The sequence below is a fragment of the Mus musculus genome, chromosome 9, assembly GCF_000001635.26.
Source record: "Mus musculus strain C57BL/6J chromosome 9, GRCm38.p6 C57BL/6J".
In the NCBI taxonomy this organism is placed as follows: domain Eukaryota; kingdom Metazoa; phylum Chordata; class Mammalia; order Rodentia; family Muridae; genus Mus; species Mus musculus.
The window spans coordinates 71215564-71238037 of NC_000075.6; the positions used below are offsets into that span (position 1 = coordinate 71215564).

At 41.0% G+C, this 22474-nt stretch overlaps 1 protein-coding gene across 1 annotated transcript in view; it reads left to right on the top strand.

Annotated features, from left to right (window-relative positions):
* Positions 1 to 225: 225 nt before the first annotated feature.
* The window catches only part of Aldh1a2 (aldehyde dehydrogenase family 1, subfamily A2), an 80455-nt gene continuing 58206 nt past the window's right edge, over positions 226 to 22474 (top strand). The window contains exon 1 of the mRNA NM_009022.4: positions 226 to 400. Coding sequence (NP_033048.2) covers positions 284 to 400 — 117 coding nt within the window. The 5' untranslated portion in view covers positions 226 to 283. The remainder of the gene's footprint in view (positions 401 to 22474) is intronic.

The window sequence follows — 22474 nt, forward strand, 5'->3', positions numbered from 1 at the left end:
CGACCAGCGCTAAGGCTCGCGGGGCTGCCATCGGCCAGCGCGGTCCCGCCGAGGCTGCGCTCCGGCCGTCGAGGCCCCCCCGGGCGCGCCCGCGGGAGCGTGGGCCGCGGACTTGACCGTGCGGGCGCCGCGCGCGGCCGTATGCAAATGTCCTCCTGGGCCGGCCCCCCGCGCCTGTGGGCCGCACGTCCAATAAGAAGCGCCCCCCGCTTGACACCTGCCTATATACAGCGAGCGCGCCCCGGCCGCGCAGCGCCCCGCGCACACCCACCCGTGGCCGCCCATGACTTCCAGCGAGATCGCCATGCCGGGCGAGGTGAAGGCCGACCCCGCCGCGCTCATGGCCTCGCTGCAGCTCCTGCCGTCGCCCACGCCCAACCTCGAGATCAAGTACACCAAGGTAAAGCCGTCCGGCGGACGCTTTCTGGAAGCATCCTCTGGATCCCTTCAGAGGCCGGGGGCCCGGAGGTCGCCTGTCATCTCCGCGCCTCCGCGGGGACCGCGATGCGGGCTTCTCAAGTCCCGCCCCGGTTTAGGGAGCGTCTTGGGAGAACCGGTCCCAAACAGAAGGCAGCGCGGGGATCGCCAGCGGCGGCGGACGGTGGTGACGACCTCGGGACTGCCTGGGGAGGTGGGATTTCCCAGAGCAGACCTGGGTCTGGTTCTGGAGTCCCCTATGACTCTTTAGAGCCGGCTAGGGTCCGGTCCTAGATGTCCCTAGGGCAGAACGAGGCTTAGTTCTGGGGTCCCTTAGAGCTCAGGGCAGACCGGAGTCCGGTTGTGCGAGCCCCCAAGTTTTATCAGAGCAAATGGAGTTTGGCTCTGGGGTCCCCCAGGTCTCCTCAGAGCAGTCCGGGCTCTGGCTTGAGGAGGGTGTTCCCCTGGGTTTCCTCAGAGCCCACCGGGGTGCAGTTCTCCCTGTCCCTCGGTCTCAGAGCAGAGTGGGGTTCACCGCCAGGGTGGCATTGCGGTCCGGTGTCGCCCCGCGGTCCCTCGGGTCCGGAGGTGCGCGGCCGCGCGGGCTTATCTTCCCTCAGAGCGGAGTCGCTGAAGGGTTGTCAGGACCGGAGTCCCACAGACTTCGCGGGGACCTGGCCGAGACGCAGTAGGTCTATGCCAGGATTTCCTCGGGATTTTGTAGGCAATGGACATTTTAGAAAAAGGGAAAATAACTCAAGTCACATAAATTAGCGAGCTCACTTTTGCACTGATAAGCCTAATGATTTTTTTCCTAACGAATTCTGACATCTTAGTTTGTCAAGCACGAATTATTGTTGTTAAACTGCATTAAAAAGCAATACACGCCTGCTGCCCCATGTGACTTGATCCCCTACCACTCCACCGTTCTCAGGGAAAAAAAATCCACGGGGGAAATTTGTGAAATACATACACAAAGGGATTGAATGTTATAGCAAAAAGGCGACTGTAGCCTTTAAAGCCACACTTCTTGAGAGTTCATTTTAGAATTTTTTTTTTTAATTTGATTTTCATTCCTACCGCAAACTCTCGCCAGTTAACTGCAGCGCGCGCACACGATACAGCTGATAAGTGTTCCATCGCGGGCATTACACTATACGCGAAAAGCAGAGAAGTTAAGTTGTTCGCATGTGACAACTGTTACGGTTGAAAGAGAAATGCAAAAACATCGTTTCTGAATTTTTGTTGCATTGAGTTTCAGAATAAGGATTTGTAGGATTCGTATTTTTGAATGTGGATTTAATGTACCTGTTAGCTTTTAGATGGTGTGACAAATTTTTGAAAGCCATTTTAATGAGAGGTCGTTAATGGTTATAGCCCTCTAGGCATTGTTTGCATAACAATAGTGCCAGTGTGTGGCACATCTCCGGGTTTAGGAACAAGCCAGGGAAGCCTGCACATAAAAGTTTTGTTTTATGAGGGTCCCTAACCTCTTCAGATGCGCTTTAGAGATCTTAAAAGGCAAGATCCACACGTGATTCCGGGGGTTTGTTTTACACTTACTTTTGATCAGATTATCTTAACAGCCCCTGAAAGTCTGCAGTAGATATCTTTTTTCAGAATTTCATTTGGAAGCTCCTCCAATTCTCCTTTTCTCTAGCCACCCCCTCTCTTCTCTCTCTTGTTCTACCCCAGTAGGAAAGACAACTGATTTATAGCTAATTGGAGCCTTTAATGTCGGAGTCTTTTTAGCTCCATGAAGACTTTTATCCAGTATCCACTTTCCCACTTATTACCAAGAAAAACAATCAGAAATGAAATAATGGATTGTAACTTGATTCTTTAATTTGTGGGGAGGAGGCGCCTTATATTTTGTCTTGACAAACAACCCTCATAAATGGTGGAGTAACACACATTACAGGCGAGCTCTTTCACAAAAACTTGTAAAATCAGGTATCTGTGAACGCTCCCAGCAGCTTCTGTGCTCAGCTCTTTAGTTAGACTTCTACACTTTCTAAGACAGGAACTGCGAACAACCCGTTCTAGTTCATTTTATTTTAACAGAAAGAACAGAGTGACTGCTCTTTTGGTAGCCTAAGTTTTTTTTTTTCTTTTCTCTTCAAAAGAGAGTTGGGAGGTCTTTTAAAAATTCATTCATGATCAAAAGTGGGGAGAAATGTATTAGCAATTTCAAACAGAGCGATGAACAAGGTAGATGGGCAATCCTTTAATGCTATTATATTTGTTAGGAAAAATTTAAAAGATATTATGCCTTGGGAATCTGTTGAAAAGGAGGAAACAAAACATTTGCATCAAATAAAGGTACTATGCAGCAAATAAATTTATAATTAATTTTGTCTTGTTAAACATGTTCTTATTGAATGACACTATAATATGATTTTTCTATGTGATTTGACAAGAATATAAACTAATTAGTGATCAACATAACTGGTCAGATTATGAGAATTTTAAAAAATATGTTCTTAGAATATTTTGCATTTGTGATCCTGCACTTATCTGCCATTTTCATCCTTTTACTTCTTGTTCCAAGGGAATGGAAAAAATAGTCAATATTATGTTAATGCCATTTTCTGTCAAAGGTTCTGTACAAAATGCTATAAAAGCAAAGTTCAACCTCGAAGCATTCTGAAAGAGCGTGTGTGTGGCTTTGTATTGGCTTTTAGGCAATTGCATTCCATTAAAAATAACATAAGCCTGCTGCTTGCTCCGAGTTCTCGTATCCAGTTTAGACTAAGGATAAATGACTGTAATGCCTTTGGAATATGTCTATTTTCTTTTTCTTCTTAAACAGGAACCTAGACCCCCCAGTTTCTTAAATGATTCTTGCTAAGAAATGGGGGGGGGTTGTTTGTTTCAAGACTTACAGTCAAGAAAGAATACTAGTATTAAAAAAATAAAAATAAAAAAAGCATGGAGGGCACCCGTGTGGAGCTGAGAGAACGTATGCTCCTTTGTGTTCTTTGAGACTGCTCAATAGCTGGTCTGATTGCATTTAGCTGTGTGTTTCTCAGTTAGTTTTTCTGAGTTATTTCTGTTTCATCTGCCTGGTTTTTGTATTGCCAGCCGTGTTGTGGGAGCATACACGTTGTAAAACTAAGGCTTAGCATTCTCCTAAGAACTGCCCCTGACTTCAGGGCGGGGTGGGGTCCCAGGATCTCCCTGCCTTCTTTCTCTCTCCCTTTCGCAGATTTCCACGTCTTTACAGAATTTCTTTATTTCACTTACTTTTCTGCTTTTTTTCAATGACTACATCTTTTCTTCTGGCTCTACTGGTTCACTTTTGGAGTGAGCAACTGAAAAATGTACGTAGTTGGCAACATACAGGGTTCTGTGTTCTCCCAGTATTTGATGCGATGTGGGGTAGGGTATAAGGGTCCACAAAGAGGGCATTTGTTGCTGCACCTACAAGAGAAAACACAAAAGGCAGCTCACTGGAAAAATCAGACAAATGTGTATCTGGGTACCTACTGTTTATTATTTTATTTGTTCATTTAATAGCCTTTTAATAAGTGCACTCTGTTTTCTGGGGTCAATTTCAACTCAGTTCAAAGGGATTTTGAGGGGCCATGTTCTTAACAATAGTGTAAATTGGATTATGGAACATCTGCCTTCTAGGAACTTAAAGTCTTATTAGGAAGATTGAGTGCCAGAATTTCCTTGTCAACATAGCAGTAGATCAGTTGGTCAATGTGACGAGAACACTTGCACCGTCACTTGCATTTTCATAGGGCCAATGGCTCTACTTCACACTTTTCGCACATGCACACATGTTAATTCTGCAAAAGCCTTGGAAAGAGAATAAAAATAGAAATGATTGATAAGGGAGAAGTTGGCCTTGAATTTTGAAAACAGAGCATTCCTGTCATACTCTTTTCTTATTTATGACCCCCCCCCTTTTTTTTTAATGTGGAAAGCTAAAATCTTCACTCTTTGTGTTACTTCTAATGGAGTCAGGAGAATATGAAACTGATCTACTCCACTTAAAACAGTCACCTCTTTAATTTTTCTCAAAATGCATTAAGTGTATTTAGGTGTCCCTGAGTACGTGTATGTGCGCTACATGTGTATGAGCATCTAAGGAGGCCAGGGAAGCGTATCAGATCTTGGAAGCTGGAGCTTGTGAGCCACTTGCTGTAGGTGCTGGCAACCAGACCCAGGCTCTCTGCAAGAGCAGCAAGTGCTTCCCACCATTCGAGCCATAGTTCCAGCACCACCTTTATAATTTTTGATTCATTGACTTTAATTTACTACTTGTTATTTTTGTTATTGTTTTGGTCATGATCCTGACCTCTTCTGCCCTTTTGGACTTGCCATTATGGATCTCATCCTAAACTTTCATTCCAGATCTTACTCATGGTTGTTTGGTTGTTTTGCTAATAAAGTATCCATCTAGCTGCTTGTATATAGAAGACTTGTGGTATTCTCTCTCTCTCTCTCTCTCTCTCTCTCTCTCTCTCTCTCTCTCTCTCTCTCTCTCTCTCGTCTGGGAAGATGTTGGTAAAGTCCTTGGCCTGCCAGCATGAGGGCCTGATATCCTCTCCTCACCACAAGTGTGGCAGCCTGTGCCCATAGCCTCGTTGCTGGCAATGTGGAGACAGGAAAATCCCCAGGCTTTTCCTTGCTAGCCTACTAGTCTGACTAAATGGGTGAGCTCCAGGTTCAGTGAGAGGCTTTATCTTTAAAAAAAAAATAAGATGAAAAGTAGCCAAGGAGGATATCTGACATTGACCTATGACTCCACCCCCACCCACACAGTAAAATACTTTTTAAAAATAAATATACAGCCTTTTGATGTTTGTATCATCTCTTTTTAACAAAGAGCAGCTAAATAATGTCATTCTGGAACTTGGCTTAGATAATTCTCCTGAGGCCCTGACTTTCTACTTCGGGGACTAGGATTATCACATGGAACCATCATTTACTGAGGCACTTCTGTTTTATAGAATGATGAACAATAGTTTTTCAATTTCAGTGAAGACTTAGAAAGGTCTGACTTCAGTCTAGCCAACCTTTAGAAAAGCCAGGCATGCATATTTGGTTTTCTCTCTTTTCCATTAGTGAGTCTCAATAATGGTCCAACCATGACCAAGCCAATAAGCATCTCAAGTCCCAATGCTGGTCTTCCTCGGTGGGATAATGAGATGCAAATACCAATGTATGATTTTGTGTCTTTTGTTGTTGTTGTTATTTGTTTGTTTTTGTCATTTTACTAGCAGTTTACTGTGGTCAACAGACTCTACACAGCCCACCTAGTTTTGTAAATATAGTTTTGTTGTAACACAGCCCTGTATGTTTAGTAACATATTGTCTATGGTTTCATTGGGACTTGCAATATCAGCGCTGAGTCCTTGTAGCAGAGACCATATGGCCCACGTTTTAAGAAAAGTTTACAAGCCCTTGACATGGAAAAAAGAAAGTGTTTGAGCTAAAATAGGTCTTTGATGAAGTCCTGGTCAAGCATGTAGTTCTTGACTATGTGGACAGCTAACATATATTAAACACATGTTGTCAGGTCTTAGAAAGGAGGTAGTCAAGAGTATTTGTAGGTGTCTTCTCTCCAGGAGTTTCTTTACTGAGTTTCAGTCTCTACATTGATCAGAATTGGAATAGTAGTACCTGCTTCTCAGGGCTCTCATGAGTACTTAACAAGAAAGTATTTATATAGACAATCAGCTAATGTTAATTTTAGTTAATTTTAGTTTTGCAGGCATAATGATTTCATTTGGATCATAATTATTATATGTTATATATAATATGTATTATATAATATGTATTATATATATATAATTGAAGGTTGCCAATTCTAAGAGAGGTCAGAATTGAGTTCTTATACGTGTACAGTGTATCCCACTTGGAGAGGCTCCCTTGGTGTTTCTTCAGCACATTGTTATATTATCAAAAAGTCACTACACTGATTTTCCAGCTAGCCTTTTAATAACAAACTCTTTATCTGACTCTTGAGTCAAGATTTAACATTGATATTTCAGTTGGCTGAACTGAAATGCCAAGTTCTGAACACTTTTAAAATAGTTTGAATAAAGATGTAGCCAGGACTCAGAAGGTAGTTATCTCTTGGCAATGGAATAGTGTCTTTGAGTTAAGTAATCTGCAATTGAAAAAAACTTTCACTGGCTTTGACTACCCAAGATAATGCTCAAATTTGGGAAGAGAGGACAGTCATCTTCCAGAAAGTGAAATATCTCCGATGACTAATTGGTAGCCTTCCTGGCCTCTTCTTAATTTCTTTATTTATGGTGACAGGTCATTTGAGACCCTTCATTTCCTCTCAAGCACAAATCTAATGTCAATAGAGCGGGTTGCTGCTGTGCCACTTTGACTAATTTTTAGTTGCCTTTCAGACATTCTCAAAACCTTACTCCATGTAACCGTTCAAATGTATTAAAGTTTCCAAACTGGGAATTTGTTTCTTTATTACTGCTATTTATTACTTGTTCATTTTGTTTTAATATTGAATTATACTTCAATTGTTTCCTTTTTAAATTATTAACTTTTTCCCTAATAGGTGAGCTCTCTGTCATCAAAACTGCTAGAATCTTAACTTTTACTAGTTTATTCGCTTAAGTCTCCGTGTCACATGATTTGAAGACACTCTCAGGCTTGGGGAGCTCCCGTGGGAATAACCATTGAGAGGCTGCGGCGCCCTGACTTCTGCTGGGTTCTTTATGCTTCCCTGGGACTCAATGGGAGTTAATTGCCCTCCTTGCAGTGTGGTAAAAATCAGAAGGTCTTGGGGTGACATTCTCATTTTTATTCTAGAAAGCAGCCTTCCTGCTCCAGCAGGTGGGTGTTGGTGCCAGAGCGCTGTCTGCTCAGCTTCCTCAGCCACATTTGACTTCTGGAGAATCAAAGTAGAAGGTTCTTTAGCCCTAGATCTTTTGAAAGGCACCATTTGCTGTCAGATGAAACTGTAAACATTTGTCTCTCATTTGGAAGAATTTAGGGGAATATGAATATAAAAATTCCTTTTAATATTTATTGCTAAAGTTGAGAAAACATTTCAGGATGGTTAAGAGATTGTATTTATATATTTAACCATCATTTTCATTTATCTAGCCTAACCTGGCCTATTTCAAGCTTGATAATTCAAGCATTTTGCTTGAAGTATCCTGAAGGCTAAACCAAGACAAAATGCTGTAGGTCACAAATCCTTTCCTGCAAATAGAAGTGCCTCCAGGAAGTAAGTCTGACAAGATATTAAAAATTTCACACACCTACTAATAGACAAAAATAACCTAATTTTCTCTCTCTCTCTCTCTTTTTTTAGCCACCAGGGTCTATACCAAATCTATGGACTGGGTATGATGATGTAAAAACTGTAGAGTAAGAAGGTGCAATACAAGGCCTTGACTAGGGAAATGAAATTGAGAAATGCCTGTGGGAGTTTATGGGAACAACTGGAGCTCTTTCCATAGGTGTAAAATTTGGACTTCCTCAGCAAGTCCTTTGTTGGGAGGAGATTAGGAGTCAATATGAAACTTTGGTTTCATTATCTACCAAACATGAAACTGAGCAATTCTGCCTCACCTGTATTTTAAGCCTGATATCCACTATACCAATATAACTTGGTAGAGAGGCTTTTCCTTTTTTTTTTTTTTAATTTTAGATTTTATGTGTGTGTGTTGCTTGAATGTCTGTCTGTGTACCATATCTGCGTCTGGTGCTCAAGAAGGTCAGAAGAAGGTGGTAGAATTATCTAGAGTTAGAGTTATGGATGGTTGTGGTTGACATGTAAGTGATAGGAATTGAATCCAGGTCCTCACATGCTCTTAAGTGCTGAGCCATCCCTCTAGCTCCAGAGAAAGCTATCTAATTGTATTGCCTAGGGCCAATTTTATCCTCAGCTGTAGCTGGAGCTATCCTTTTGCTACCTAAATTTGCTCTTTCATTGATCAGGTTAGCATATATTAAGGCCTCTTTTGTACAAAACTCTGGTAGTTACTGCTTGACACAAAATGTTACATAGGTGTGATCATCACTGGGAAGAGCCTGAAGAGAAATCCCACTCAGCCACGGAGTGAGTATGCACACATAAGTGACTCTCATGCGCGATCATAGACTACAAGTGTCAGAAGTAAGGAGACTTTTCAGGCTAGCTGATCAGATCACTGGATTGTTAGATTGTCTACAAGAGGAGTCAATTATATAAAAAGGTATAGATGTAACACAAGTGTGTGTGTATGAATATAATAATAGTTCACATCACAGGTGATTTTCTCAATCTCAGGATGAAGCTGCCTGTTGTAGAAGATTCCTGAAACACACCTAACCTACCTGACATCATAGTTTAGCAACAGTGTGCTGTAGGGGAAGCCTTGTGCACTCCAACATAGAGCTTCTCAAAATGCTGCTCCCACTCAGAGTCACCCGAGGCTGTTACTTCACATTTCCCATGCTGGGGAAAAGAGCAGCATTTGAAAGGTCGTTTCTACTGAGTGGATATTGATAGCTTTTAAGCATAAAATTGAAAATCTTAAGTGAAGCCCTCATGAATTGGAGACCATCTGTAATTACCACGTTTTAAAGAGTTGCACTGAGACCCTCCTGCAAACTCCTACCATCCCCTGTTTTTTTTCCTCAGAGATATTAACCTCTATCTTATCCATACACGTAGGTGAATCCATAAACAGTGTGTTGTTTTGCATGCTAAACTGTTCCGTGTAATTGGCACCATGTTACATATGTCTTGTGATAGATTTTGCTTTGTTTAGCATCATATTTCAAGATTCCCCTGTGTTGTCAGGTGTACCTACAACCTAGTCATTATCATGATTGTATATTATTTCACACTGTGTCTATATCCTAATTTTAATTTATGTAACTATTGGCATTTAAAATATTTTCAATATTTGCTATTAAGAATGATGCTGTGGTGAGCAGCCTTCAGTAGGTCTCCTTATATAACTCATAAAGAGCTTATAGAATATACACATACAAGAGACTTGCTGGCTCATGGCTGTACACTCCAAAGGTTCAAATGGAAATGCCAGGCTTCTGCCTAAGGTGATTATGTAAGTTTCCCTCTTTACTGTCAGTCCTCCAGAGTCCGTACTGCTCCGTCCTCAGCTGTACTTGAGTTCTGATACTTGCCAGACTTGTCAATCTAATAAGGATGGAGCGCCATCTTACTGCTGTAAGATGACACTTACTGCCAACATTTTCTTGATTTCTTGTGACACTAAGCATCTCATATAGTCACTGCCATTTGGCTTGTCGTCTAGGTAAACCAGCTATTTTTCCTCATTTTTCTGTGTATATGTGTTAGTGTTGATTTATAATAAGTTTTTCATTTCCAAAATTGCAGTCCTTTGTCAGATATCTAATGTGCAAACATTTTCTTCTTGATTATATTCTTTGCCATCCTTTTTGTCTCATTTTTATAAAGTTTTAAATGCAAATGAAGAAATTTTGTTTCTTGCTTAAATACATTGTAATTTAAAAGGTTTTGGGTGTTCTTATGTTGGAAGTTTTGGTTTTTTGTATTCATGTTATGCGTTGTCTTGGAATTGGTATTTGTTGATGTGCAAGGGCTCATAACTGTGAAGGGCAAATGATGCAGTTTATAGAAAGTCAGATACTAATGGGCACATTGTTTTGTTTTGTCTTTGAACTTTGTAATAAAATTAGGAAGTCTAGATTGTAGGGCCTCCAAGCCTGGTCATTATTATCTATTATATAAGAAACTGAGGGATCACTGTAATAACATTGGTTTCCCTAAACTAAGGATCTACTTCTAAGTGAACATATTTTAAAACATCAAGAAAATATTTACTACAATTCACTGGTGTCATATTTAATTATTCTTATAATATTTTTACATTATCTATGACTATAAGTGCCTATTCATTAAGCACTGTTAAGCTGACATTGTAGAAATGCCAGCTACTATTGTTCTCCCTCTGGAGGACTTGTTTGTTCTTTCTGTCTCTTGCTTTCTCTCTTTCTTCTGCAAGCACACACACACACACACACACACACACACATACACTCACTCACCACTCAGTTTTGAAAGGCCATAGAAATTAGAAAAATCCTTAATTATAAGATGATTGTTTGTAGGTTATGGAGAAAGCATGTCGAGGGAAAATAATGTCTGGTCCAAAGTTCTTCTAAAAAACAAAATATGAATTCAGGGGATAAAGGGATGGTTCAGTGATCAAGAGTGCTAGCTGCTCTTCCAGAAAACATGAGTTCAATTCTTAGCACCCACGTGGTAGCTCACAGTAATTTGTAACTATAGTCCCAGGATATCTGACACCCCCTTCTAGCCTCTTTGGACATTCACTCATGTGGTACACAGACATATACCAGGCAAAAACTCATAAAAAATAAATATAAGTAAAATCTCAAAAACAAACCAAAAAACCCAAAGTGTGGGTTTTATTCTGCATGTGTAGAGAAATTGAATTATGCCTTAGCATCAGGGTTGGAAATAACATAGTACTTCCCATTTTAGTACTTTAACTCATGTTTTAAAAGTCAAAGCTTGTACACTACACATTTAACTTTGTGTTTGGGTTCTGTAGGCAATATGATTCATGCAGTTGTGTGTGCCTATAATTACAGACTGTTGTCAGAGAGATTCTCTGACTGCGACATGGAGCGCAGCCCCTTTGGGTGTAGTCTCCCGTGACACCTAACAAAGTTGTCTGCATGATATACTTTTCCACAGTGAACTTCTATTGCCTGTGTGCCCATATCACTTATTTGTATTGCTATGAAATTGTAGAACTTTATGTTAGAGATTATACTTTGTATAATTCTATTACTAAATTATAAACTCTAATTTATCAAGGTTTATCAAAAGATGGGAATTCTGTGTGTAGCTGTGTAGATGCTTTGGAAATGTTTGCTGAATAAATGCCCACTGTATAATTTATTATTAATATCTGCCAAATAGGCCAGCTTGACATTGAGTATAATTAATTCCTATGGTAATCCTATGGTATTAATATTATAGTAATATCTCCCTTTTATAAGTGAAACCATTGAGCATATTTAAATTAAATACCCTTTCCTGGCTCCTCAGCTATAGTAGGTGACAACGCCAGCATGCTGCCCTCTTCTTTACTGTTGGTAACAGCAAGAAACGCACAGGAACTCTAAGAAAGAATCCAATCTGGGCCATCAGCTCTACTGACTTTTAACAATGCATTCCAAACCCAGTTCTTTGACTACAAATCCCAAGTTTCCAGTTGATTAGTATTTTCTATGGTCACTAGTAGCAACAGTTTGAATGGTTTAAGAGAAAAGGCCAAGGGACAAACTGAGACAATCTGGCATACTGGGTATGAACCACCTGGGTAGGTGTGATTCTGCAGGTGACTGTAAAGACAGAGGGTGTTGGAGGATTCTCACAGGCTGAGGACTCACACACTGCCCTGAACAACACCTGTTTGCTTGCTTCTTTTTCATTTAAAAGGTGCTCTTCTTTGTCATGGTTATGGCGATTCCTCTGGCGATGGAAGATGTGCGCAGATGCATCCCTTTGTGTAAATGTCCCTCCCCAGCTTACTATTTTGTATAACTGTTACTGTTACTTTCCAGGGTTACTTTTTAGAAAGAGTTGAGTGGAGATGCTCACTTTGGCTGCCTATGAGAGCTTTACACCTGCCGAGCCCCATGATTTCTACATGGCTCTGAGCATGAACACAGAACAATTCGTAGTGATAGTGGGAGGAGCTGACTGGGTGCGACTACCTTTGGAAGTGGCTCAAAACTGCTATGCAAAGAAAATGCTGACTGAGTTGTCTCCTTTGATGGGATCTTAGAGCCTTTACATTCCTTTCTTCATTTTCAAAGAGGAGCCTTTCCCTCTGCCCATCCCCACAGCCCCACCCCTCCTCACTCTTCCACCTCCCTTTAGTCTTGCTCACTTGTCGTCTCGTCTCTGATAACGGGCAGCCCTGGGTAGTCTCTTTTACCTGTTTTTATAAAGTAGCTTGTTGCGATGGGCAACCTTGGTGGTTTTCTCTTCCAGCTGTTGGCCTAAATGGTCTTTAGGGAAACCAGAAGCAGTGAACATAGAATAGACACATTTGACTTCTATGAGCCCTCTTGAGAATTTAGTAATTACTTAATGGATTGAATTGATGACGTACCAGATAACAGCCTGGGTAGCATTAAATTAACCTTTGCAAGTGGGCATTTATTGGTGTACTCTTAAAGAACTACATGTGTTGGCAGTAATTGCTCTTCCGTGTTCCTATACACTGATAGGTGTTTGTACAGAGTGAACATTTTCTCAGATTGGAGCCTGGGTGGTAGTTTTCTCCATTTAGTGACGTGTGTCATTGTGTTCGGCACACTGAGCATAAATCCTGTCTTGTAAACAGCAGGGAGACTAATGAGGTTTGCCCACATTCGGGTGTCATTACCAGGAATTCCAGCAGAGAAAAAGAGAAGGCTTAGAAAAGAAGTGCCCAGAACAGATTTGGGGATCCTTGGTGATCTGCTTTAATGAGGGAGATCATTGCTTAGAATTACTGTAGATGCCTGTACACAAGGCTGGACAAGAGAAAGAAAAGTGAAACACCCTTACTGAGCACTTGCAAAGTCACTAACTTAGTGTTCCAGAGGGAGAGTGTGGGTGTGGTTTGTATCTCTGTTGTGAGTGGCCGGAAGAGAAAGGTTTGTGAAGCAGTATGTAACCACAGGCATGTTTGTCATTTGCTTACTTGTACCCTCATCATTTCAGTCAACTAAAGCATAAAGTCTCTTACAAGAAGCCGTCCAAAAGGGAATGTTTGAGATTTATTACTAATATATATCTTACTGCTATTAGATGATGTGGATGCTTGATGATGTTACACCAGAGAGTATAACTATTGTTTAATGTTTACACTAACTTTCTTCCTGGACTTGAATTTTCTTGCTTTGAAATTATTTACGTTTTTATTAAAAATGTTTTTCCATACAAAACATTCTTTCCCCTACCCCAAGGCCCTCAGATCCTCCCTGCCCACCCAGTTCATCTTCTTTCATGCCATGGTTGCTTTGATACATGGTGTACCCCAACATTTTGGTTCATGAATGAATGAATTCATGAGCACACAATAGAAAATAAATCGCCTCACTCATTTGTGGCGTCACTAATTGGTTAAGAAAAAAATGTCAACTAGGAGGTGAGTGCCAAGATGTCATTGTGAAATAACAGTCTCTTACGTGTTTCTTTTCAAGAAAACATACACAGCTCAGGGTGGCAAACTCCTTTACTCCCACTGACTTGCGCAGTCCCTTGAAATAGAGCTCTCTCTGAGGGTGCACACACAGAGGGCACAGGCAGAGCATGGAACATTTGAGGACCTGCCTCCAGTGTGGGAACATTTAGTGGTTCCTCACATAACATACATTTATTCATCTAATGAAAGAGCAAAATCATTTGATTGCATATTGAGTGTCCCAGTACATTAGGTCCCAGAAACAGAGCGATACTTGGTGGTACTGAATGACAATTTCAAATACAGCATTTTTTATTACTAATGAAATAATAGGAAAGAATGAGATGCATATTTATTTATCTACTTATATAAAGAACTAGAAGAACTGTTTTCCCACTCTTGATGCTTTGAAACCCTCCACTCACCAAGACCCAGAACCCGGGGTTATGAGGACAGGAAGGACAATACTGAACTTGTTCACACTTAATTGTCTTTCTGGGACCAATTTTGGGATGCTTTTGTTAAGAATACTTTCCCAAAGATATAGTGGTAATTACCAAAGAGTGGTCCACAAAACCCTCTGTTAATGATTCTCCTTCTGCCCATGAGTGGTTTGCAGTGCAGTAAAAGTTCATTGAATAAGAGTGAATTTGGGATTCTCATGTTTTGTTTTTTTGTTTTTTAAGCATATCAAAAGACTTAATATTTTGCTACATAAAAAAAGAGATCTCTCTATAAAAATATACCCAACAGAAATCACACATTTCACTTTTGTTAGATTTACGGCCCTGGGATAAGAGCGATGGCTGCTGAGATAGTTCCTTAAGAGAGAGGAAAGGTTCACAGTCACATCTTTAAGCTGTTGCTGCCGCTTTTCTGCCAAGCTAAGTTCAAGAAAACCACAGAGGGCCCAGAAACTCAGAGGTGAGAAAACTTGTCAGAAGCTCACAGCTTTTCACACAGTCTAATAGAGACTTAGCACTCGGCAGGTCAGTGCCACTGCGATTTGTCTCTGACCTAAGAGTTCTGGAGTTCTTCACATCAAACCCGCATCTTGCTGAGCTGAGATCAAACGCAGGAAGGTAAGGACCTGTCAGTGATTTATCATGCCAGGGAGAGTGCTCAGGCCAGATGGGGCCACTGGGAGTGAAGCTGACATTCCAGCAGCTTCTTATATAGGACGATCATGGAGTTATAAGTAGTTTTCCTTGAAGAGGAATTCTATGCCAAGTGGTATTTCTTAGAAGAACTTTTTGCCAACATGGGGTTTATTTCACAATCAAGTACTACAAATACTTGTTTTCAACATTTTAATCTTAAGTAGAGATTTCTTGATCAAATAAACATTTGATAGTTTTCCCTCCCTCCCTCCCTCCCTCCCTCTCTTCCTCTTTCCCCTCTTTCCTTCTCTTCTTCCTCCTTCTCCTTGGAAAGTACCTATTTAAAAAAGAAGAAAGGAGGATGGGGGAAGAAAGGAAGAAAGAAAGAATGAATGAGCTTTGAGGTCTCAAAAATTTTAAAGTCTTTTTAAACGTTAGATGGAAGTTTCAGGTAACAAGTAAAATCTATAAACTGCGATGGCTGGCATTATTAGTTCATTATCCTTTTAAGTCAAAGATGTTTGCAATGAATCATTGTAATAATATAAATAATATTACAGTCTAATTCCTGAGGTAGAAATGCATTTCATAGAGCCCTTTGCACGTGTGTGTGTGTGTGTGTGTGTGTGTGTGTGTGTGTGTGTGAGAGAGAGAGAGAGAGAGAGAGAGAGAGAGAGAGAGAGAGAGAAAGAGAATCATATATAAAATAGACATAATTATGCTGGAAATTATTTTATTTTCATAAAAAATTCACTAAACCTCTCCTTAACTGTGCCAACAGTATATGAAAACAATTGCTTTTTATTTATTGTCACAGGGAAATGAGAAGCCTTTCAATTATTGGTTTAAAAGACTTTCTCAGCCCTAGGATATCCAGCCTTTCTAGCCAGGGTTTTCACTTTGCAACATAAATGACAAGGAGTACTCACTTGTAAACATGTACATTAATTTCTTATTCAGCCAGAGGTGCTAGTTGCCTTTTGGGCCTTTAAGTTTCTCTATGATGAGAGACATTTCCATAAGTGGGCCGGGCTTTCGTGCCTGGAATTAGGTTTACCCTGAGAGTGAAAACTCATGTCATTTCTAAGATGTCACTTTATTCATACATCAGGGTTATTCTGTCTGATGAAACTCTCCACCTCCGCCAAGCGTAAATTTTAAGTGCAATAATGAGATGCTATCTGCTCTATTTGTCACTGGGCATTCTTGAAACAAATACGGTGACCCAAGAACATCTGGTTAAGTTTGCCAGATGATATATCTAGTTAAATTTGATTTTGTTATTAAGTAACTCTCTGGTTAACCCAGGATTTCTAAGGGATATGAAATATACATGGAATGAAGTTGTATTCATTTTTCCCTTCTTAATAAATTCCCACGTTATTGGCCATCCTGTACCTTGTTGAAACTGGCTACCCTAAACTGCTGGACGGAGGGTTTATGAGTCTTATTTGTGAGCAGCAAATACACACCCATTTATGTAAAATTAATTGGCATTAAAATGAAGGAAGATTCAAAGAATCCTTTCTAATTGTTGTACTGGGACCGCTGAGTGCCCTGGAAGGACTTCCCTTAACCTTAGCAATACTATTGAATAGATAGGCCAACCAGATCCATTGTAAAGACAGCTTAATCTCCTAAATGAATTGCTCCAACCTTCCAATTCAAAATCATACAAACAAAAACATTGAGATAAGCTGGGTGCTTTTCAAATGGGGACCCCTGTGGCTTTGAAAATAAACACTCCAACCTCTTTCCACTCCAACACCCACACCCACCAGCCTTTCTGATGTCCTCTATTTGCAAATGAACGGTCAATCCCGAGAAAGACAGAAGACTAATTAAACCCAGGGAAGATAGGCAAAGAACATTTGTTCCAAGCAGAAGACAAAAAGAAATCATGTTACATTGGGCTTACTGCCAGTGGTCACTGTAGCCCTCTCCCAAGCTTTTCTTCTCAAAGCCTTTTTCCCAGGCCACTGATCAGTCCCTTTCCGGCCAGGACTGTTTGAAGCATCCCTTTTTACTCTGCTTTCATGCAGCAATAAGAAGGCCATCCAGGGAGCTCAGTTCATATGTGGGATGGCCTCTTCTATCTTTCCAGCTCTCTGTGATGGTTTGGCAATGGATCCAAAGTAACAATGGAGAATGAATGAATGAATGAATGAATGAATGATCAAACACACAGAGAATATGGGTGATTAGAACACTCACAAATTACGTTTTAAAGAAAGATTTGTTTTTTATGTGTAAGGATTTGTTTGCCTACATGTATGAATGTATACCATGTGCGTGCCTGGAATTTTCAGAAGCCAGAAGATGGTGTCAGATCCTCTGGAACCGAAGTTACAGAGTGAAGAGTTAGCCACCATGTGGGTGCTAGAAACAGAACTCAGATCCTCTGCAAGAGAAACAAGTGCTCTTAACTTCTGAGCCTTCTCTTCAGCCCCTTGAATTGGTTGTTTACATCTGGAATCAAAAGCAATAAAACATCTCAGTGCTCACTGGCCCAGAATTTTCTGTAATCCAGTACCTTATTCAATCAGTATTACCCCTGAGCAGTGTTTTCATCTTATGTGGTGTATGAGAAAACTGAGCCCTAAAATGCTTACATGATATACCTAAGTTATGCTCTCTCGTAATTGTTATGCATGTAGAAATTTAACCCACTGAGGATCTATGTGAAACATAGAGGGAGTGTGGGCACGTGTGCATGTATGCCTCTCCCTCTCTCTCTCTCCCCCCCCCCTCTCTTTGTGTGTGTTCAGAGAGTGGGGAGAGAAAGAGACAGGGTGGGGGCAGGTGAGATATTGAGATTCAATTAAAAACTAGGAAGGCCTCTAGTGGACCAAATCAAGTATAAGACTAAGACTTGGCCTATGTCTGAAAGAACTTGGGAGAGCTAGGTCACAACTGATATAGGATGTCCTTTTCCGTGCTTGGAATTATGATCCAAGGGAATACAGGGTCAGTGCTGACCTGGATCACAGGGTTTCTGGGCTTTATATTGTGAATGACTTGAGATAGCATGGAGCTTTGTAAGCAGCACTGAAAGAGGTCAGGCATCTCTAACCCTTTCCCAGCTGATCTGGAGCTAGCTTTGTCCCCCTCAGGCTGACCAAAATGAACTGTCCTCTGAAGACTATGACTGACGACTAATCAGACTGTCCTTCTGTTTCTCTGGTTTCCCCAGTGTCCTTTCACCTTCAGAGGGAGACCCTGGGGTTAGATTGCCATCAGAAGCTGGGTGTCTCCGCTGTCTCCCTGCCAGCATCCTGCTCCCCCCCGCACCCCTTCCCCCCCCCCCCGCACGTTGTTACAACAATGCCAGTCGTGCATGTTGGGCATGTGGTGCTCGATTTAAAATACTACCTTACAGTCAGCTCAGAAAAAGAATCGACTCTAACCGTTTTATTTGGTTTTTAATTTGTGTGTCCAGATACTTTTAAGAGTGTAGTTTCTTCATTTCTGGAAAGCCAGCCTATTCTCTTTTCTACCTTTTGATTTAGGACACAGCATAAGTGACATTTAGCTCTCACACTGTTGGGTCCATTATTTAGAATTTTTAGTTGATTTTGAATTAGAATTGATGGATTAATTCATGGCAAAGCAAGCTTGGTAAAAAAAAACCATGCTTTTGCCAATAAAAGATCACATTTCCTGAACAAAAGCCATGCCTCCACGATACCACAACATAGAATTTAAAGTGGAAAGTGCCATCAGTCATCTAGATTTTTTTCTATAATATGCCATTTGAAGAGAGGGTGGGGATGGAGAGACAGACAGAGACACAGAGAGATACACTAAGAGAGGCAGACCCACCCACCCACACACACACATACACACACACATATATCTAAATCTATATATCTCTATCTATCTATCTATCTATCTATCTATCTATCTATCTATCTATCTATATAGAGAGAGTTTTAACACTTCTTAGCCAGATGTTTTGGCATGAATCAAGGTATAGAATGGAAATCCTCACTTCAGTTCCAATCATGGAGGTAGATATTTGAAGAGAATGTTTGATCTTCACTATCAGTCATCTAAATAGCTCTGTCTTTTTATTTTGTATTTGTAGACTCTTAGCTATCAGTAAAATAAGTTGAGATACTTTGTCTAAATTAAGACTTTTTTTTTTGCCTTTGTAATGCCCTCAAATTATTAGCTTCACAGAGCACTGCACTGTGTTGGCCACCAGTGCTTGGCTCTTACTCATGAAACTCCAATCAAGTATATACACTGAAGCAGCATGTAGACCTGCAAGTGCAGGTTACTATGCACAGCCAGTCCTCAAACAACTGTTTGGTGTATTTAACTAGAAACCGTTGAGCCTCTGTATACAAACTGATGGATCTGCCTATTGATCCACTAACTGGTACTCAGCAGTGATGATCCAAATGCAATTCAGTGGCAAACTAAGTAATACGTAACTTCCCAAGGCAGTGCATACTGCAGTGTTTAATGCACATAATTTAAAGCATTTACTATAAAAATAACAAAACGTTCCATTATTGAAATAAAACCTGGCAGCTGTGTCAACGGATTGATTGAGGATAGGAAAAGGTTTTTACCTAAATCCTATCCATACCTACTGTTTAGAAAATTCCTCCGAGTTTAGATTTCCCAGTTAGAATATTACTCATGACTACCTCTGTCTATACTGTAGTCATGGCAACTGTTCTGTGAGCTGAAAAGGGTGCAAAGCCTGATTCGCCCCCCAGAACTGCTTCAGAAGTGGTTAAATGATGCAGCTTGCATGGCTAACGTGCACTGTTGAGTTTTCTTCCCAGTAACTGATGAGATTAAAAAACAACTTAGTGCAACCATCAGGATGGTCTATCCTGTTGATAGCTAATCTAAATGTGTTATTCTGACCACCTTTCCTTAGGAACTTTTTTTGTTATCTTTTGAGCATATTCTCATATTTGCTATCTTAGGATATAGGAAAACACAAATGAAACTCAGAGACCTTTCATGAAGGAATGTAGAGAGAGGAGAACCTTTTATTTTAAGCTGTAGGCACATACATACTCTACCCCACTAATGGCACACCAGCCTCATAAGGTAGATAGATCTTCCTTTCTTTTCCTACTGAAGAGGAAGCAAAGCTTAAAGGTAGCTTGCTAACTTGCTCAGTGTTTGTAGGCATAGGCAGACGGGTAGTTAGTTATATGGAGACCTTTAACTCTCATACTTCCTTTCTAGGGTGTTCTTTATAGAACGATGAAAAACCTACTTTCAAGGTTAGTGACTTCAGTCCTTGGTGACTTTCCTACTTTACATTGTTTTCCATACATAGGTACAATTCTCCTAACAGTCTTTAAGCACGGACAAATAAATAAAGTAACTCTTCATTTACCTTGGGGTAGGGAAAGACAAATGTGTGTGTGTGTGTGTGTGTGTGTGTGTGTGTGTGTGTGTGTGTGTGTGTGTACATGCTCATGTATGGAGGGTCAGAGGTCCACTTTGAATGTCTTCCTCAGTTACTCTGCATGTTTACTTTTTCAGTCTCTTTGTGAACCTGGAGTTCATAGATTGGATGCACTGGCTGACCAGTGAGCTCCAGGGATCTACCTGTCTCTTCTCTACCTATTTCCATATTGAGGTTGCCGGCACACACTGTACATCTGGCTTTTACATGCATGCTAGGGATTCCCAACTCAGGTCTCCATGCTTGTGCAACAATCATTTTACTGTATGAAGTATCTCCCTAGTCTCTCACTTCCAGTCGTCGGTCTCTCTCTCTCTCTCTCTCTCTCTCTCTCTCTCTCTCTTTTGGTTTTTTGAGACAGGGTTTCTCTGTGTAGCCCTGGCTGTCCTGGGACTCACTCTGTAGACCAGGCTGGCCTCGAACTCAGAAATTCACCTGCCTCTGCCTCCCAAGTGCTGGGATTAAAGGCGTGCACCACCATGCCCGGCCCTCCAGTGGTCTCTTAAACAATAAAGCTGTATAGCCCAACACGATTGCCTTGGATTGATATTGTCATGCACGTGTGTATAGTCTTGTTGTGTTAGCTCAGTAATACAGCCATATTCTCCACTTGCATATCTGAACATCTCTTCTGGAGACAATGAGTTGTCTGTTCCTTTATGGTTTGGGGAGGGCCACTCTGATTGGTGGAAGCGTTTGCTATGGTTCATTGTCCTTGTTAGGCTTCCTGAAAGCATACCTCTGGGAAGATGGTATTTCTGAGAGAGGAAAGTATTTTATATGACATTTCCTTCCCAGGTGCTGAGCATCTAGGATGCTGTAAAATATTTACAGAAGGGAATTAGACTTCAGCACAGAGTTTTTCAGATGCTCTCTATGTAGTGCCTCTAGTAAAGTGCCAGCGTGAGTTTTTATTTTCATGCTCTTAGCCAGGAAGGGAAACTGTTGCCAAACAGCTGTGACTAGTTCATAAACACTTTGGCAATTGATGAATTTCTCTTGCTCAGCTTGGATACCCAGACTCTGCAGAGGAAGGGAGTGTGAAAAGGCACTTCACTCACTCAGATATAGTCAGCTCCTACAAGCAGTCACTGGACACTCCCCTTTCCTTCTGCTCATCCCAAGCCAGCCCTCTGCTCCAAGCCATTGGGATAAGCTTGCTTTTGAAGTCTCCCTTGTAGCTGCTATGTAGATGTGCATAGTTTTAAGAGCACACAACTATTCTTTAAGAAACCCAGAAAAAAAGTGCTATCAGAGGCTCATCATAGTCTGGCTGCAGAAGTTCCCTGGCAAAAGTTCTACACCTAAGGACACCACTGATGGAAATGGCCGAGCATCTCATTTAAACTTGTGCCACATGTCCTAATGTAAGCCAAGGGTTTCCTCAACACATTGTGCCTTTAAAAAATTGAAAAGTGCCAAATGTGAGGTAACTGTCTCTCTTTACTGGTTTTGCTGGAAGAAAAGGGGACTTAGATACAAGTAAAATTCCTTCTGCTGAATAATTTGTAAGATATTATATCAAGATTTCTAACAAACCCTGTAAAAGAAGCAGGGAGGGCTAGCTCAAGTACCTTACTGGCTATCCAGCTGGCTTTTCAAGTTGATATGGGAAAAAATTAAATGTAGGGAAAACACTGGCGTGGGAATCAGAGCATGGTGGTTCTGGCTTCTGATGTGTCACTCTCAGGCACTCAGCCATCAACAAGTTATTGGAATATGAATATGTAAGTTGTGTCTAAGACCCCTTCTAGCTCTGTGACAGTCTCTTCATAGCCAAACCCAGCTTCTATTAATATTCAGGTCAGACAAAGATACTCAGCAGTAAATATTAAAATAAAGCTTTAGTAGGCTTGGCTGTCAAAGCACTAGTTTGCCATACAGATGGTTACACAGTGGAAACCAAAGCCAGTTTTCCTGGAAGAAGTATGAGACAGAGTCCCAGCTGGCTTGGGTTTTAGGATCCTTCTACCTAAATTGTATTATTCTTTATGATGTCTTTGTAGTCATCATTACATATTAAAACCTAGCTGTAATGGGAACATGGTACAAGCTACTTGTGAATGCAGAAGGTGAGTGAATTCAGCAGCTGTTGTCTAAATGGCTGTGAAATGTTCAAGCTCACGGAGGGAACAGAGCATTGTGCTTTATCACAACTTCTGATGAGCATCTTACCAGGCACCTGCTGGTGTTGTGCCTGCTCTTTTGGACCTCAGATATAAATGAACGAGAATGGCAAGGCCAGTGGAAATGACAGTGGACTCGATCACAGCACTGTTTCTCAGTTTGTCGATAGGAGATTCCTAAAGTATACTTTT